The sequence below is a fragment of the Scophthalmus maximus genome, chromosome 6 (genome assembly GCF_022379125.1).
Source record: "Scophthalmus maximus strain ysfricsl-2021 chromosome 6, ASM2237912v1, whole genome shotgun sequence".
Lineage (NCBI taxonomy): Eukaryota > Metazoa > Chordata > Actinopteri > Pleuronectiformes > Scophthalmidae > Scophthalmus > Scophthalmus maximus.
In genome coordinates this window covers 6,141,664-6,161,183 of record NC_061520.1, presented here as the reverse complement: position 1 = coordinate 6,161,183, position 19,520 = coordinate 6,141,664, and the positions used below count along the sequence as shown (strand labels likewise).

Below are 19,520 nucleotides of genomic sequence, written 5' to 3'. Positions count from 1 at the left end.
ACATGAGTTGGGGTTTATTTTGTTCCCAGTAAAAACTTCAGATGACTAATGAGAAGAGTCAACTGTAAAAAGAAACAGCTCCTGTCTTTACTTAGTTAAATATACTTTGCGGTTGGTGTCGTTTTTTTTCTTTTCTGTATTATTCCCATTGACGGTAGGACGTCTCACTGACGGTTAGCCACTATACACATGACTTTATTATCTATTATTATCATAAATTATTCATTTATTTCCTTTTTAAACTTCTTTTCTTTCTTTAAAATGCACTTTGTGGCTTGTGTCAGTGTACATGCCTTACTGTTTTCGTCAGTGGGGCTTTTTAAATAACTTAAACTTTAACTTATAACTTAAATAACGGCCCATCAGTTTTTTATTTTGTATTTTTCTAAATCACTAAATGTTAGTCCCCAAGAGTGCACAGTCATTTTTGGCGATGTTTTGGCAGAAGATTCCTTCATTTTTACATCCAAAGTTGCATTGAATTACTAGTCCGAGTGTTTGAACAATGCAACATCTGAACAGTTTGATAAAGTCCCCTGCAGTGCTGCTGTTCTTTGAATCCTCCAAAGGAAACTTGCAAAAGTTAGGAACCAGTTGTGACGTTGACAAGGACAAGACAAGACAACATCAGTAACTCCTGTTTGCTCCACAGGCCGGCGATTACTGTAATTCTCGGAGGCAACACACACACACACACACGCACGCACGCACGCACGCACGCACGCACGCACGCACGCACACACACACACACACACACACACACACACACACACACACACACACACACACACACACTACCACTTTATCCATTTAAGGGTCGCGGGGGGGCTGGAGCCAATCCCAGCTGACATTGGGCGAGAGGCGGGGCCACATACGGAGACAAACAACCATTCACTCTCACGGTCAATTTAGAGTCTCCAATGAACCTAACCCCAATCTGCACGCTTTGGACTGTGGGAGGAAGCCAGAGAACCCGGAGAAGAACCCACGCATACACGGGGAGAACATGCAAACTCCGCACAGAAAGGCCCTGGTTGGTTGAACCGGGATTCGAACCCAGAACCTTCTTGCTGTGAGGAGAAAGTGCTGACCACTACGCCCCCGTACAGCCCATTTTGCACATCAGCAACTAATATATATAAATATATATAAATAGCCCCATAGAGCTATCACACGGTCACGTCCTTTCATCTGATGACTGACACCTTCACTCCACTTGATCCTGTTGATTCGAGCCTCCCCCAGGCACATTGGAAACCTGTGCAGCGAAGGCGACCGGGATCATTTCACATTTCCCCTCTGACGACTGAAAATCAAAAGCGACAGGCTCTTCTTTTTTCTTTTCTTCTTTTCCTTCTTCTTTCAAACCCACATGATTGAACAGCTGGATGTAGCTCAGGGCAACGTTTTCTTGGCAGCTAGTCACCGTCTGGCTTATTTCATCGAAAGAGCGGTTATGGCAAATCCTCAAAACCCGTTTGGACTTTGAGACAGTTTGTGGTGACAGGGTGGGGGGAAAAACACGTTATAAGTTATCGAGCCTTCCAATATGTATGAGATATGTCTTCAAAGGTGGGTTTAGTTTGAAGTACATGGAACTAAATATACATGGGCACAGGTGCATGTTCAAGAGTCCAAATTCTGTTAATTCTGAAAATAGTAAATAATAGCACAAGTGTAAAATACACCAAGAGTATTTGAAATGAAATAAGCCAATGAAACAATAAATAAATACTCATATAATATAACATATGCATCCGATTTCGAAAAGAAATTCTGCGTCACCCAAAGTCTTTTCAAAATAAAAGTTTATTGAATATCATTTTCATTATAGTTTTTTTTTCTGTCCATTTTTTAAAAATGTTTTTACATTTTTCTTTCACAATAACCACCTCATTTTTGCAACATCCACGTTGGTCAACTGCACAGCCACGACAGACTCTGTCCCGTTTGTCTCCATAGACTCTGATGCGGTAAATAAAAAACAGATCTTGTACAGTTTACAACATAATCACAGCGATAAAACTTGCAGGCTCTAGTAGTTGAACGGATAATATTTGACATGTTCACGATCTCAGCTCAGCGAGTTAGTATGAATTTACATTTGCTAATGAGCACCAGAAGTGAGTCTGACATGGGAACGTTATTAGATTTGCAGTATATTTTCATCATAAACCAAAGTATTGGACAAACTCTAATTTTGAAGTTATTAGTGTTCGTAGCAACATGCTAAAATGGCACAAAAAAAGAAGGATTTGATTATTTCACAACTTTGTGTTTATATGATATGTTTTGTCTGTCTGTATGTATTCGATTATTTAGTTCAATTTTCTACTTATTTTATTTTGAGCAATTTTGGTCACCCTAAAAAAAACCTCCTACAACATAAAATGTAGTACACAGCAGTATAAACGACATATGTAAATGACATAGTATGAAAGCGTTGCTCCTCAGCAGTGAAACAATATTCGTGGGAAGTGACATTATCGACACAGTCCCGTCAGGTCTTGCAGAGAGTGTTCGGCGTGGAATCAGATGAGGAAAAAGTGTCTGTTTGTGGTTGGTCGATGAGTTACGGGAGCTGACCGAGCGAATATCAACCGGAACCAAAACCCAGAAAAGGGAATCAAAAACAATCCCCGGCACATAAAAGCCGGTTCTGATTCAAACAGAGGTCGTGGTCAAGGTGAAAGAACACAAAGCAAACCAGCGGCGGGCGTTTTTTCGTGACGCTCGTACGTAGGAGAAGCTGTCAAATTCTATCGGCTTGTGTAGCTGAAGGAGAAGCGAGAATCACCCTACGGATCGAATGAAACAGGCAGAACGTGCAAATGAAAAGGCAGTGCGTTAAACTTTTTCTCTCTTTTTTTTTTTTCAAATCAGCGGTTGTCGTTTCATTCTGCAGCAGGAAGAAGAAAAAAGGCCTCAGCATCCACATCGTCTTGCATCCTCCTCCTCCTCATCCTCCTCCTCCTCCTCCTCGTCCTCCTCCTCCTCCTCATCCTCCTCCTCCTCCTCCTCCTCCTCCTCCTCATCATCCTCATCCTCCTCATCCTCCTCATCCTCCTCCTCATCCTCATCCTCCTCCTCATCCTCCTCCTCCTCATCCTCCTCCTCATCCTCCTCCTCCTCATCCTCCTCCTCATCCTCCTCATCCTCCTCCTCCTCTTGGCCCATGCACAGCTGCCAGCTGTTCCTCCGTGTGTTGGCAGGCGAAGTGTGTGCCATCGGGGGTTGGTCGGTGCACAATGTTCTCTGTCACCTTCAAGTCTTGGGCGCGCACGTGCATGCGGTGGGAGAGCGCGCGTCCTCCCACTCTCGCCGCAGCTTCACACTGGGTGGACGAACTGGTACACCAGCCTCTGGGACACGTCGGGCTTGCGGATGATGCCCTTCTTGTAGTACTGACGTATGGAGCGGCTCAGCTTGTCATAGTTCATCGCCGGTCGGTTCTTCCTGAGTCCCCACAGTCTCGCCACGTGGGCCGAGTCCTCGATTTTGAAGATACCTGGAGGCAACCACGAGAGATTTGTTGTCATTTTCCTGTTTGCTCATATTTCTTTTACTTCTTATTCTTTTATTCGAACCGTCGGTCTCATTGGGATTAAAGAATTTTTTTCTTTTAGCAAAATGCTTTTGGAACAAATTTATTATTGTACTAAACTCCACTTGATTTCAACTAGTTTGTATGTATTGCTGTGCGCATGAACCTATTTATTGTATTATACTAAAACCTATGGACATATTTAGAATATATTGCAGGTGCAGATGTTTGACACCATGCATTTTTACTATCCTTCCGTTGCATGTTTTTTTCCACTGCCCTTCTGTCGTATATATATATATATATATATATATATATATATTTATCACTTTTATGGTGTAATTTCATTCACATGAAACTCTGTGACTTTGCTCTGCGCAAGGGTCATCGCTAAATCAACTTTACTTACTAAACTTGCAACAAATATTTGAAACACTTCAATGGTGATCATTTTTTAGGGGATTCTTTGGAACTTTCTAAAACAACGTTAAAGAGTTAAAATATTCAACAATAGAAAGACAAAAATATATAGTTTCGTTCATTGCTTCTGCGCTAAAGTTCAAATTGCACTGTGTGAGGTGCTGGAGTGCACACGTTGGGCGAAGCGCATAAATAGACAGAAGCAGTTGCAGGTGAGGCACTACGTGTGGCCTTAGGTATAAAGTCCTCTGGACTAGAGCAATTCCCACTCCCACACTGTTGTGGGAGAACTGATGGGTGTGTCATTGTGGCTTGAGGTGGAGCATCTGTGCATTAGGGGAGACAAAGCGAGGAACCTTTTTCTTTGTTGAGCCAGCGGATGCAGCGTCCGTAGCTGTGAGGCTTGAGCAGGAGCTCCCGGAGGAACTGCCACAGGTGGATCGGCTGACCGGAACAGGACGAATCCGCCTCGGACCACAGCTCCTCAGTGCCTGCGCGACAGAACGACGACAGAATGTGGTCGCGAAGGTCATTGTGTTGTGATCCACAGAGATGGAGAAAAAAAACAACCCCTTGCTTGATAAATACTCAAATTGTTTTGGAAATGTCAGGCGTGCGGACGAGCTACCTGCAGTCTTAGTGTCTCCAGCTGAACACCTCTCTTTCATCCAGGCGGCTGCAAGACAGACAAGTATTGACCCTGGGATAAAATACGATTTTAAACTCTGAATGAATGAATGATGTCCATAACCCCTGCCCCACACCGGATCATACATGAATACACTATATGCGCGCACACAGTCACCCATGAACTTGTTAAATAAACACCACACCCTTTTACCTGACTTCCATATGTCCAGGTGTGCGTGCAGCGTGTCCCCGCACTGCGGCGAGCGCTGGCGAAACTCCTCCTCGCTCATGGCGCACAGGTCCTTTCCCGTCAGCTCCTGGAAGGCCTTCCCGGCGTGGGGCAGCCTGTACAGGTGTTCGGTCCACAGCAGCCACTTCTGCACGTTCGCCGCGTTCCACTCGATGGGGTCTGAGAAAACACGAAAAAGAGAAAGAAAGACGTGAGCACGGTGAGCAAAAAACTCCCGGCTGCCACGGCTGTTAACTGGTTGAGGTTCAGTGAGACTGTTGTCTCATCGAGTTACCAGTATTATGTTCAGGCACTTTCAGACGAAATACATTTACTGTAAAAAAAAACCACGGGGCCTTTATGACACTGCAGATCTGATCAGCAGATGAATACAGGGATCATGTTGGTTTATGACAGCCAAGAGCCTCACAATACATAACGCTCGGTCTGTTTGCTTTTGCGAGCGCGAGCGCGACCTCGCCCTTAAGACTGTGCATACACGTCGCTGGCAGGAGCGAGCCATCGCTGTCACAACCCAAGGAAACCTTATGCAAAAGGTCAGGATTAAACAGATCCTGGAGATGGGCAAACACGGCTCTGCGTCAGCGGGGATATGATTTACCCGAGCCGTCGCCCTGCCTGGCCTATCCACACAACCCGGTGTTGATTTTGCGAGTAAGAACCTTCAGCATCTCTGAATCAATATTCCTTCACCTGCAAATAACGGGCAACGTTTTTTCGAGACTGAAAAAGGCCCCGTTTACTGTCAGTTACGTGTCTCGATACTGTGCAACGCCTCGCTCGAGGACGACAAAGCGCAGGTGCAGGTGCAGGTGCGGAAGGCGAAACCTACCCGGGGTGATGTTGAGCAGTTTGCAGGCCGTTTCAATGTCCTTCAGCACTTCGCCCACCACCATGCTCTGCACCTGCTCCAGGGACCGCTCCTCCTCCTGGCCCTGCAGCCCCGCCGGAGAGAGGCCCTGCTCCTGGCTGTCGATGACGGGGCACTGCTCCGGCTCGTCCCGCGACCCCATGTGGGCCATCGGCGGGGCCTCGGAGACCTTCGCCAGCCACGTCGCGTCCTCGGCCAGGGGCATGTCGAAGCACGAGAGATAGAGGCCCGGCAGGCCGCGCTCCAGAGCGTCCACGTTGGGTTTGGTCTCCACCATGTCCCAGGGATCGGCGGCGCCCCTGTTTCGCTCCAGGAGGGCGAGAGAGTCCCCAGTCATCCCGATCCGGGGCCCGTACGCTGTGCCTTCGGATAAGCCGCCCACTGAGTTCGCCATGACTGGGGAGTGGAGGTAAAGGAAACACAAAGAATCCACATTAAACCTTTGCTGACCTTTGACCTGCACAGGTATCCTTTGAGTGTCACCTTCCAGATCCGTCTGTACCAAAAGCACTTCCGAAGATGAGCGAAATGTGTTTTGGAGGTAAAGAATAGAGCTCATTAATCACAACCCTGTCTGGAAAAAGGTTTTGGTTTTTTTACCTCCGCCAACAGTTCCTCTCTTACAATTCGTTGGCTGTTAAACCAGCATTTGTTTTTAACTTTGTCAGAAACTCCATCAGGGAAGAAGAAGAAGAAGCTCCTGTGGCAGCGTGTTCCCCGAGCAGAAGTGAGGTTGCTGCTGGCCGTCGCTCTGTGACGACCCAGAGCCCTAATGGAGACACCGGGCGAATGACCCTCAGCAGAGCTGAAACACACACACAGCGCTCACAGGCATGGGGCAAACTGGATTTGACTGAGTCTCTTATTTGTGGGTCAGCGGCCCAGAATGGCCGACGTCTCGGGGGCAGGTGACTCGCATTGAGAGCCGAAGAAGCTCCGACCGCCTGCCTGGGCTTTCAAGGTGCCGTCTCTGCAGCCCTCCGTCTCCACTGTCAGCTGGAGATTTTAATCAAATGCAAGTCAGATAAAGACCATGCGTGCAGCAAAGAGAAAGGGAAAAAAGAAGGTGTTTGTTTTGTGGAGACTAGACTGACATGGGTGTGGCCGCTTTCTCTCAGGAAAAAGGAAATTGCCATCATAAGTGTTCATTTATGGAGCTCAGCTGTTGCAATCGCAGGGTGAACTCGCATATGGCATGCATACGGTGCACCAGGCCACAGCTGGCACATGGGACGGCACACTGCTGTCACACACACGCACACACACGCGCGTGCGAACACACACACACACACACACACCAGGTTATCAGTGTTTGGTCGAAGATGCCACCGTAAAGGAAAGTGTGCTCCCACAGTGCACATGTTCAAGGAGAGTCACGGCCCTGTTTGTCGAGACACAAGGAAACTGAGAGCGTCGTAAAAATGTGCCTAATGATCGACTACACACCGGGACGGTTGCCGAAGAATTGAAAATAAAAAATCGAGCCGGGGCATTGACAAGAAAAACTGAGACGGAAGGCGGCTCCTCTTGCACATATGCAAAAAAGAAAAAAAAGAAGAAAAAAAAGAAGAATCATATTATTTCATCCTATTGCGTTTGAAGCGTGTGCAGGAATTTGTCTAGGGCCCCTGTGGCTCAGGAGGTAGAGTCACTGGGTTCGATCGCAGCCTCCCCCAGCCCGCATGCCGTTGTGCCCTTGGGCAAGACACTTAACCCTAACTTGCCTCTGACGGCTAAATAGCAGCGCTGTGTGAATGTGTGTGAATGGGTGAATGTGACTTTCCTGTAAAGTGCTTTGAGTGGTCTGTATGACGAGAAAAGCGCCATGTATATACAGTCCATTTACCATTTATAAGTCCTTTCACCATCACACAATTCATATAAAAGAAATCACTATGGTAAGATTAATTGTAAACCTGCGGACGACCGTTGTGAAAAGACTTTTTTTTCTGCCTCTTACCAAACTCCCCCCAAACTCAAATGAAGTTATCTTCCCTGCCTCCCACCCCCGCCAAAAAAGATTCTCCCTCTCGCCTTAAGTCCTCAACCCCCCACTGTAAACCCCCCCTCCCCCCCCCAGTTTCCCCTTTCATCTCCAAATGTCCCCTAAACTATAACCCACTCTCCCTTTCACTCCATCGGGAGTCAGATTAAAAGTGGCTGGTATGCCGGCAGCCGGGGCCGCCGCTGCGTTGTCAACGCCGCTCTGCAACAGCTTGCGCTAAGCCCATTAGCAAAGCAAATTTAGCCATATTACCTTCTTCCAAAAGGAAGAGGGGGCACAAGGAAAGGACACAAACACACCCCCCCAGGAGAGGGATTAAGACCCTGACTGATCTCTAAATGAGTTTGGTCAAGACGCCGATATTCATTTCAGGAGCATTAGGGCTTGCACCATTTACTCAGCAAAGTCAGCCTTTGACACCGGAGGGGAAGGATCCAGGGCCGCCGGCCTCCTTGCTGGGAACCGTATTTTCTTCTACATGCTTGGTCTTATTTCACATGGGGAGTATCTGAGGTCATGGTTCCTGGTAAATCGCCTTGGATTTTATGCCAAAGAACCAATGCCACATTTTTTTTGGGGGGGGGGGGGGGTTAGTTTTTGTGTTTTCCTGCAAAAACATCCAGATCAGACAGTTAACGAGTAATGGGTCAAATAAATCCGAAGGTTCCTCAAAAACCCTCGCGCCCAAGACCCTCAGTCTAAAGCAAAGTGAAGTTGCAGGCCCATAGAAACCAATCTGGCTTAAAATTAACCCGTCGCCCCATTCATCACTATTGCAGAAACGGTTTTGTGACAGACGTCGGGCCGAGTGTTAGGATGAAAGTTAATGAGTAGTGATTAAAACAACCAAACGCGTCCTCTTTCAAAAGTGTGTTTAACCCAGATCGTTCTGTCCCAGTTGGAAAAGAAAGAGAAAAACATTACATCCGTTTTGAACGGAAGAGTATTAAGGCCGGGCATAAGAAAAAATAAACGAGGGGGGGGGAGAATTTTTTTGAACCTTGCATTTGAAAAATGAGGTCGAAATGTCGAGAATAAAGTTTAAATATTTGAGAATAATGTTGAAATACTACTTCGAGAATAAAGTCTCAAGTTGTGAGCCGGAAGCACTTTTCAGCAGCACCAAACAACCGGATGTTGATGTTCTGCTAGCCGGTTTGCTAAGCTAACGCTAGCTGCCAACCAAGTTGTAAAGTTGCGATATTGTTATTGAAGGGGCTGACGGGTGTTTGCACATGAACGTCGACGTGTGTTCTGGCACGATAACGTTCACCTGCAAACAGCCTTCAAATGTTTCAAAGAGGCGCACACTTACCGAAGCTTAGCGTAGCTTCGCTAACGTTAGTTAACGCGGATGTGTGACAGGTGAACTGGAACCACTTGAATCTCGACATTTCGATTTTATTCTCAACATTTCACCTTCTCTTCTCGAAGTTGTATTTAAACTTTATTCTCGACATTTCGACTTTAATCTCAACATTTCACCTTTTCTTCTCGAACTATATTTAAACTTTATTCTCGACATTTCGACTTTAATCTCAACATTTCGACTTGAATCTCGACATTTCGACTTTATTCTCAAGATTTCCACTTGAATCTCGACATTTCGACCTTATTCTCAACATTTCACCTTTTCTTCTCGAACTATATTTCAATTTTATTCTCGACATTTCGACTTTATTCTCGACATTTCGACTTTAATCTCGAAATTTCAACTTTATTCTCAACATTTCGACATTATTTACCACAGTTTTTTCCCCTTATGCCTGGCCCTAATAATCTTCCGTAGATTCGAGATCGTCTATCTAAAGGGGACCAGAATGAATGTGAGGGCTCTGCTCATCAGAAAAAGAAAAAGAAACAGTCTGTGTTGTTTGAGTGTGTACATCCAGGCGTGACTATTTGCCATGTGAGCATTAAAGGGAAATTCCCCCCACTTTGTTATTGTTTCTCATGGGAGACTTGGACCAGCGAAGGAAGTCATTGTTCGAAGGGGGGGAGGGGTTTGATCTCCGTGTCAACATGGCGATTGATGGCAAGAAAAAACCTGCAGGTTGGAAAAACTGGTGTGGATCTTATTTTATGACAAGTGCAGGTGCTTATTTCACATCATAAATCTCTGGAGTGGGGTTTTTTTTTGGTTATTTTTTTCTTCTTTTTAATTTTATGATTTGTTAATAGAAGGCTGTGTTTCTGCGTCCGTGCCTTCCGTTTTGAATTCTATTTGCACTTTGACAAACCGTCAATCATCACTGAACTCACACTTTTTAATCACACACCATCATTTTGTCTATGTTTTGATATAATCTCTTTCTTTCTTCTTTTGTTTTAAACCCCTGGGCTGGTTACAATAACCGCCGATTGGGGGACGTTGGTGCGTGGTTGGTGATTTATTCCTGCTGGTAGTCAGGTGCACTGGCATTAGGCCAGTATCCAAGGGAACACTAAACCATTCCAAATGCGTCTGCTGTTGGTCCAAATAAATTTCGAAAGAGGGCTGCGTGTTTACGGTTGATGATGCAGATGATAAGAGTCCAACAATTGAAATTGGAACAGAAGATCGGAGGTGTATCACGCAGCGATGGGAAACAAAACCTGTCACACCGTTGTTGTTTTTTCTTTGTTTTTTTGGTAAGAGATAGTGAAGGCCAAGGCGAGTGGTGGTGCAGCTGGATTCAAACTGCTGATAAAGAAAAAGCTGAGTTATGAATTGCACATTTTAAATGTAAACAAATAAAAGACTGGTGGAGATGGCGGTGGATTAAGAATGCATGCTGAAAAAAATTCCCAGCCACCTGTTTTGCAGATTTTCAATTCAACCCTGACTCCTAGAAACGATATCCACACACTATCTCGTAACGGGAAGTAAAGAACAATACGGCGCCTCCAGTCTGAAACATAATCCAGTCTGCATCACATTCGTGACAGAGCTTGAAACAACAGTTCCAACTGTTCCTGGTCTCAGAAAACCCCCCTCCTCGTCTCTCCTCATCTCTCCTTTCTCTCCGCCATTTCTCTCCTCTCACCCCTAAACACCGGTCGAGGCAGAGGCTCCGCCCACAACTGAGTCCGGCTCTGCTATAAAAGTTCTTCCTGTTAGAAAAACAGGAGTATTTTTCTCCAGAACAACAGCAACATGTTAATGTTACGTGTTATTTCGTGTATTTGGAAAGTCGCACATATGCACCCATCAGTCGGACGTTCACAGGTTCCCCACATCGTCGTCTGAGGTTTGACCGGCTCTCGCGATTGGTTTTCGTCCTGTTTCTACTTTTGCATTGGTCTAAAGAGAAAAAAATCATTCACCTTCTGTTTTTGACGATTGTTCTTGCGAAATGCATTAAAGATGTGCCGAGCCGCTACACGTGCGGTTACGTCGTAGCTGTCGAGCGCCTCCTCAAACAGGGAACTACACACAAAGCGTCTCCCGTGGACACGGGGACACTGCTGCGGACTTGGACGACGACTGTGATTGGCTGCTTGTGTCTTCTGTGTTTCTGATATATATCTCAACTGTTTGCAGAGAGTGAGGACATGAAGGAGGTTCAGGGAATCTCCTCTCAGTAGTCGTCTCCTTGTACAGCTACAGGCATCCGACTAAGTGATACCACTGAAAACCTGCCCACCTATAACCGTTTCCTATTCAGTATCAATAAAATAAGGTTATTACTTACCGGCGTTAATATCATATATCATATATCATATATCATATCATACATCACAGCAGCTCAGCGTCGCACAGATCAGGAGAGTCTGTGTCCGACAATGTCTGTACTTTACTGAAACAGACAATCCGACATCCACACCCACTTCTGTGGATTAAACTATTATAAGATGTTTCAATTGTTTCTCCTAATGCGAACAACTGAGTTCGACACAATGAACTCCCCCGACAGAATGTGTGCGTGTCCACACATTTAAATGATATCACATTCTTTCCTGGTCATGATGCTCGGATCGACCATGAACCCTTTCATTCGTCACGTGCGTTCTTGAAAAACACACAACTTTGCTCAACTGAGTCAGAGGCGGAAAATGATCAGCGGGTGAGCAAGGGTCAGGAAAAAGAGTGTTGAGGAGGAATCGTGTTATTTAAAATTTGGTTGCTGGAGGATTAGTCCAGTCTTGTATGAAAATAATTGCCGTGTGCATTTCCATTTGAACATGGAAGATGCAGTTTTCTTTGTAAATCAGAAGAATAAAATCTGAATGACTCTGGGAGGGTCTGGCTTTTTTTAAGAAGTGAAACATAAAGCTGAGAGTCGCGGCAGCTCCAAGGAGAATATCCTCTCACACCCCGGCTTTTTAATGTATGAATTAGAGTCGAGATGTGGATCCACTTGGCATGACAGTTCTCATCTTCAGGACTAGCAGAGAAGTTATTTTAGTTTTTTTTCTCTTGTGACTGCTGTATTTAACTTTCTGGAAGTGTAGGATTTTCAAAATCCAAATAAAACAAAAAACCCCCACTGTCATGGACATTAGTGAAAAAATCTATTTCCATTGTGTCGCCTTATCGTTGTGGTTTTTAAGCACAGGACCGCGAACAGTCCCTCAGACTCCTTTTATCTGACCACACGTTGTTCCCCATCTTGCTAAGTGAAAGCTAATACGCAGAATCAAGATAAACTGGCGAGCGAACACAAAGAAAAACTGTACAAAAATGTATAGGTCAATTAATAAGATGTCGCAGCTCCAACTCCTCCTCCACTCTCACCGCTCTTTTCCACTTTACATTTGATCCTATACGAAGTACGTTGCACGGACGACGGCTTTTAACCTTCCCCCCGGAAAAAACGAGATGATGATAATGTCTCCGACTGGTGCGAGTTGAACATCTGTGCTATTTAAATACTCCCAGTAGTGACTGAAATGTTCATAGTTTGGTTTGATTTAACCGCCCGTAAACCACTCCCTGTGACACCCAAAAAGTAATTGCTCTTCCTTTGAATAATAACAATAATTACGACCACCATTTTTCTTGACTCACACGTTTCGCGACGCAGTGCAGAGGCAGCGCCTTCTTACCGTAGGCAAAGATGCTCGGATGAGCAGAGGCAGAGGCGACCGGATGACGGTAGACGCAGTTCAGCCCGGGTTCGGTCCGGGATAAGCGGTGACGGGTCGGTTCCCGCTCCTGATCAACGCTGGCCTCAGACGGGACGCCCCGGGGCGCCACCCGATGACAGAGGTGCAGCGGGCGGAGCAGAGGTCAGCCTCGGAAAAACTGTCTCCCCCCCCCCCCCTCGGGCGACTGTCACAGAGCCCCCGGCCCCAAAGCTTCGGACCCTCCCGGGCCTCTTTTGGGTGGAATTGCAATTAACCTGACAGTCACAGCCTGAAGCGCAACTGCAAACCTAACTTCCAGTGGAAGCACCTGCTGGGGGTGTGTGCAAAGTGAGAAGGAGCCAGGGAAAGTGACTGGGCGAGTGAGCGAGTGCAAAGGAATTCAAGCACCATTGACAGCAATTTATATTTATAGGCCCGTTGTGTTTACTCATGCAACGCATCAGCGGTGTGTGAACGCGTGTGTGTGCGTGTGTGTGCGTGTGTGTGCGTGTGTGCGTGTGTGTGCGCGCGTGTGTGTGTGGGTGTGTGTATGTGTGTGGTTGTGTGTGTGTGTGTGTGTGTGTGTGGTTGTGTGTGTGTGTGTGTGTGCAAAGTGTGTGAAAGAGAGTCTGAAGTGGCAGATTAGCTGAGACCTCTTCAAACACTACTACTTGACCACAGCGGTGATTAGACATTCTAAAGTGATAAGAGGCAAAAGAATTTAACACTTTGCGAGTGTTAAAAACAAAAGCTTTTCTTGCTTCACAGCCAAACGATTTTTTCAGGTGCATTGGTTTGAAGTCACTGCTGTGCTTCTGCTTCCCTACATTTCAGTGGAAATATTGTGCTTTTCACATTACTATACTTATTCAGCTATAGCTAGGGGTTTTGATTCTATATTAAGATTCTCGTTTTTATTGACTTAACAGTCAGAGGCCCCAAAGGAAAAAAGAAAAAAAATTCATAGAAAGGCACATGAAAGTGATAAGTCCAAAATTAGGAATACAGATTTTCGTAGAAAAACTCCCCTTCTGTCTCATGAATCATTTCCTAATGTTTCAGATTCACTTTGCATAAAGCAGTTCAAATTAACTCCACCCTGATCAGCTACAAACTTACACAACCTATCACCAATCTAATAATGTAATAAACCATAATTATATCTGCCGCAGGGATCCTTTTTTTTTTACTGTAACGTTTATTCCTTATGTTATGCTTTGAGTGCATTGTGCCGACGTGACTATGGATACTACACAAACACCACAATTAGGAGCAATGTCTTCCTTCCCTTTCACTTAGAGCGATTTTTACGGCCGCACATAAGCAATGAACCTACATTGCAGTTGACCAACGGTAAGTTCTAAAGAGAAAAAGTTCCTTTGCGCAACAGAGCTTGTTGACTTCAACGTGGATGGAGAAACTGCCGTCGGCGACATCTCACCTCCGAACGTTTGACTGTGTTTGCCGACTGCGCGAGGCGATGCCTTCTAATTGGCAACCAAGGGGAGCACTTTGTGCGACGTGAGCACGCTCAAACAATGTGGCTGTGTGAAAAGCACAGAAACAACAGGTGTCTGTGAAAAGGCTTTGAAAGAACAACGTCGCAAAAACCCTGGTCACCCCTCAACAATAAAAGGTACTTTAAAGACACTTTAAAGAAGATTGCGTATCTAATCTCGGCGCTGTAATCTCGCTCCTAATTCACCATGTAAGTTGGCTGAATGGTCATTCTCCTGATAGCGCCCATTAAAGTTTCCTTTCTCTCCCTTTCAGTGCCAGGGACATGTTTTCCATCCTCCCGTTCCCAATGCGGGAGCTCCGAGCGAGATAGGGGTCAGCCGCAGCTCTGAATGGAGCAATTGTGAAAGCCCGCAGGAGAGGGCGTGCGCAGACTGCGCCGGGACGTCTCAGCGGCCGAGTGTTCAGCGCGCCCACACCGAATCAGACCGCGAGCGGGGACCACCCTGCTTTTCCCGTCGGAAACAATTTGTCCCGCGAAATTGGTCATGAATGTTTGCATTTGTGCGGGTCTCGTGCGTACAGGAGCACCAATGGGGAACTGTGCATGTCTACGCCGGTGTGACGGACCTATGGGAGAATTGAATTGCCGGGTTAACTAAACTAAATGCCCGTGATATTTCACAATTGTTTGCTCACACGAGAGGAAATAATTACAGAGGGCTACAGCGCATAGGGGGTGAACGCGCGTCTGCTCCTGCCTCCGCCCACACGCCGGCGCGCCGGCCGAATTTGCATGGCAGTTTCTTGGAGAAGTGGTTGACCTTATCTTTGGCTCCAGAAACGACGTTCTCGTGGTTGAGAGGGAACGCGCGAAAGGAAGTCAACCGGAAGTTCAACAGCGAAGCAACAATTGTCCCACTGTGGTCCCGATGAGTAATGGCTGCGCAGGTGGCCCCCGCCGCCAAACAGGTGTCCGTGAGCCGCCTGAGTTTCCTTAGCAGAGTCAACAAACAGGAGTCGCGCTGGCTTCAGTTCAGACACCGATGAGGGAATATCACATTGTCAGAGTATGAGGTGAGACATCGTCTCGTGCTTTGCGGCAGCACTTGCAACTGTTTTCTGCTGGATATTTGAACAGAGTTCAGTTCAGTCCTTCAGTCAGTTTGGGGGGGGGGGGGGGCAGGGGGGGGGAATGTGATGCAACCCACTTTCACTACTGCATGTGGCATCATGTCAGGCACGTTTCGCAATGTGGGTGCCGACCGCCGGTTGAGTGCAAGTGCAGCCGAATACATTTTTAACAGTGCACTGTGAGAAATGGAACTGTATCAAATGACTGAAACAGAGCGGCGTTTAGGGGCCGTGCCGCGTTCAACTGTGTCACTCCTCACGAGTACACGAGTTATTAGGTCGTGATTCATAAGATCGATTACTCCATTATCTACTCCAGGAGCTGGGCAGCGTGCCAAGGCGTCATTCAGCTCGTAAGACAGTTAGTGCTGCGGAGACCAACAGCCGTGAGGTCAAAGGGTCATCTGGGACGTAATGTCAGCGAGGACTGATGACATGGAGAGGCCTGAGGTGATAAGGGAGCGGTGGAAGTGTGTGAGTTTTAATATTTTGACGTGTGCGTAAATGTGAAAAGCTTTTCTGATAAACGGGTAAAATAACCGTTCATATTTTTAGATCAGTAATGTAATGTAATGTATACCCTAATACCCTTAGGTGCCAAAATATATATCAAACCTTTGTAATACTTTTCAAACCAAAATTCCAGTAAGCACTTGCAAAATGCCGATGAAAAAACATAGAAAACGTATTGAATTTACAAATATTTTGAAAATGATCGTTAAAAAATGTGACTATTAGCAGTAGGTAGGCTGTCCTACCTAGAAACAAGTGCATAAATATCTTTTACTGGAGTTTATTTTACATAATAGGGGCCCTGTTTCACCAAATGTGCAGCATATTATCCATGGGATGTACATGAACGTAAATGTGCACATGCATCCAAAATGCACAGAGATTGATCTGATCTGCCATACCACCTCGGGAGGTGGTCAGAGATGCAGTTGTCACACGAGTAAAAAGCTTAAATGAAATTGCATCGTCAGTCGACATACAACAACAACATGGGCAGAAATTCATAATTGCGCATCACTGTTCCTGGCACGTGAGCTATAGGATCTAGGCAGCTAGGAGACGAGACCAATGAAAAAGGAAGCAAACCCAATGAAGCAGCTTCAAAGATGGCTTCCGTCTTTTTTCTTCTATATATATTCTTTTTGTTTTGTGTTTTTTAGCACCTGTGCAAATGGGAGGAAGGTGTAATGTGAGCTGGACAGACGTATCGGATCTCAGGTGTAAATGCTATCAGGTTACAACTACATCATTTTTAACAGAAAATAAACATCATGCAGTGTGTTGCATGGACGTAGTTGCTTCAGATTCATGAGTTTCTTAAACTGGAGCAGCTACAACACTTCAAAGCCGTGTATGACATTTTGCTGCCCCTTTATTTTTGCATATTTCATAGACATATGTGCTTGTAATGCATTCATCTTTTCATTGAAGTGTCTGATCTTTAACTTGAGTCAATCATCCTCAGCTGCCTCTCTCTGCTCTGCGCTTGCGATGCGTCTACTCGTCGTTTATGATGCCTGTAGCATTTCCCACCGTGACAAATAAAATCCTTAATCTAATCCATCCAATGCCTCCAAGGAAGTAGGAACTCTATCGACCAGATGGTGAATACGAAAGCACACGCCTGCCTCCTGTCTGTCAACTCCAACTGCGCCACACTCGAGCCCCCAGACACACTTTGTTCGCTCATTGTATTATATACTGAAAAGGCAAAGGGGAGAATCGGCTTCTAAGAATGTAATATTTGATCTATAAAGGTAAATTTTAATGAATCAAAATAACATCACTGCTGTGCTGTGAAGCATCTATTCGGTGAGCGGTGTTTACTTTGCATTGCCGGGGGCAAAACAGTAGAGGAGAGGTTCATTTGAATGTTGTCGGATAAGGATCAGAGGAAGAGATTTCAAAATTTAACATTTCGGTTTGCCTCAAGCGTTTCCCCTGAAGACTCGCTGCAAACCAGTTCTTAATCAAATATCTGAGACGTAAGCTGTGATCCTGAATGGGGATAAGCACAAATTGAATGGATTAAAAAACATGTAGCCTATATTTTATTTAACTTTGACTATTTTACCCATAATTTTCTCGACACGTGTAAGTTGCTGAAATTACTAAAAAGTTAACGAAAGAACTACAACGCTTCCCCGCATCAATGATGACAAAGGCTCCTCTGGAATGTGTAACATTTCATATTTTGCTTTATACGAGTAAAACACTTGTGCATCCGTGACACGCTTGTTTCCTTTCCTTCACCTTTACACTCTTGGAGCCTCGGACCATAAATGCCTCTTTGGCGGAGATGTAAAGGAGTTGATGGGCAGTGAAAACACACCCACTGACTAATAATTTCTAAGAGAGATTGATGTGATATGAGCACGAGGACAAAAGTCAATATTTGTCCTCAGTTACCCTGTCACACGATGTCTGCACAGGCCCCATTCAAACAATTACCTCAGTGCTCCCCACCTGCATGCACAAGGCCAACACACACACACACACACACACACACACACACACACACACACACGCACACACACACACGCACACGCACGCGCACACACACACACGGCAGGGTCAGGTTTGGACTATTATAAATTTTTGATTCAGTTTAAACCTGCAGACGATATATTTATTTAATAAATAACATTTCCCGTTCTTTTAGCGGAGGAAATTCATTTTTGTTTCTAGGTGTTTGACGTCTGCAGCTGGAGACTCAAACTTTAAATGAACAATTGATTCATTTGACCTGGGATTAATTCCAAAAGGCCTGTGGGGGCCTGTGAAATCCGCCAAAGACAGGAGCAACTGTCGCGCAACATATTTTCCCCTTTGTTCGTTTAACAATGGCACAGTTAGACTTTTTCGAAATAATGTTTCCAAGGTAGTGTGCAATACACATGCTTTTAACGTACCTCCTTGCGAAACTAGAGACAGTCCAATAGACGTCACCGAACAAACAGAGAGATTTGAATATTTGGACATGTGATTATATTACTAACACCTCTGTTGAAATGGTTGTGTATCCTCTGGTATCAAATGACATGCGTGCATCAGCAAAAAAAACAACCGTGCATATCACAACACACGTCAAGGGCTGTGGTGGAGATCAATAACCAACGTGTGTCTGTTAAGATCTTAAAAATGTCTCAGTCTTAAAATATCGGCCGATACCGATATGTCTGTGAAAGGGTAATTATCGGCCAATCGATATATTTTCGGGTTCTATTTTTAACGTGAGTAAGCATTTTCCTGAGGAGTTTATGGTCTCAATCGCTAGTTTCAAGTCTTCTCCAATACAGCGTGATGTTCATTTTGTAAAGTGGGTCTCATTTGGAGTAAAATAGACGATAAAGCGTGGTGTGCATTTGGGCTTAGACACAGCGTGATTGACAGCTGGTATCGGCCAATCGAACGCGAGGCTTTAAATCGACAGTTTACAAAACCAATCGCCGACGTCACTGCAGATTTGTGATAATTCAGCGTTTCACAATTTGATGATATTTGAAGTCTGGTGTCGTCTAATCTTTAAGGGGCCGAAGAAAGAAAAATGCAAGGTAATGATAAGCACAGCCGTTATTCACAAAAATACAACTTAGCCATTGTTTCAGTGTTAATTTAATCATACAAATGCTTAATTAGAGATACAGTGTGGTGGGGGGAGCCTTGTTTTGACATCTTCTCTTCAGATAAATGTGCTATTTTAGGACAATGTAAACGTTCACCCTGTCCACGCACCACGCCGTCCTTCTCCAGTCCACACATCGGGTCACAAACTAAACCTGAAGAATGAATCCAGCAATATTCAGATTTACTGGCCATCTGTCATTCTCGCTCTCTCCCACACAAACGCACGCGCACACAGGAAGGAAGCGCATGTACACACACACACACACACACAGACCGACGTGACTAAAAAGAAGCAAGGCAGGAACAGTGTATACTGTTCGGGAGGGGGACTCTCAGCTGACTCGGTGCAAATGCAAACAGATTGCTGGCGAATTATACGAGCTGGTGTGCGCGACCACAGAGGCGATTAACTCTACATATAAAAGGACACCGATAAGATGTGCATAATTACAACTAGCAGAAAGTTTGATGAATGGAACCATATCAAATTACAAGTGACTCGGAAAGAAAATGTAACAAG

At 45.3% G+C, this 19,520-nt stretch overlaps 1 protein-coding gene across 2 annotated transcripts; it reads right to left on the bottom strand.

Annotated features, from left to right (window-relative positions):
* Positions 1–3,121: 3,121 nt before the first annotated feature.
* On the bottom strand, positions 3,122–13,152 carry LOC118310114 (SAM pointed domain-containing Ets transcription factor). Of its 2 annotated transcripts, none has more exons than XM_035632939.2 (6): positions 12,749–13,152; positions 5,677–6,111; positions 4,806–5,003; positions 4,593–4,640; positions 4,321–4,455; positions 3,122–3,508 (listed from the first exon to the last, which is right to left on the bottom strand). In XM_035632939.2, exons 2-6 carry the CDS (start codon positions 6,107–6,109, stop codon positions 3,330–3,332), a joined length of 993 nt encoding a protein of 330 aa, XP_035488832.2. In that variant the 5' UTR covers positions 6,110–6,111; positions 12,749–13,152; the 3' UTR covers positions 3,122–3,329. The 2 variants fall into 2 exon arrangements, with proteins under 2 accessions (XP_035488832.2, XP_035488833.2); XM_035632940.2 differs by lacking the exon at positions 12,749–13,152 and adding an exon at positions 6,316–6,823.
* Positions 13,153–19,520: the final 6,368 nt, after the last annotated feature.

Bases quoted from the DNA above. Each gene is read 5' to 3' on its own strand.
- LOC118310114 (XM_035632939.2), bottom strand. From the start codon at position 6,109: ATGGCGAACTCAGTGGGCGGCTTATCCGAAGGCACAGCGTACGGGCCC. The intron at 5,004-5,676 runs GTAGGTTTCGCC...GTGTTTTCTCAG, and splicing joins ACTGCTCAACATCACCCCGG to ACCCCATCGAGTGGAACGCG. The intron at 4,641-4,805 runs GTAAAAGGGTGT...TCTGTCTTGCAG, and splicing joins CCTGGACATATGGAAGTCAG to CCGCCTGGATGAAAGAGAGG.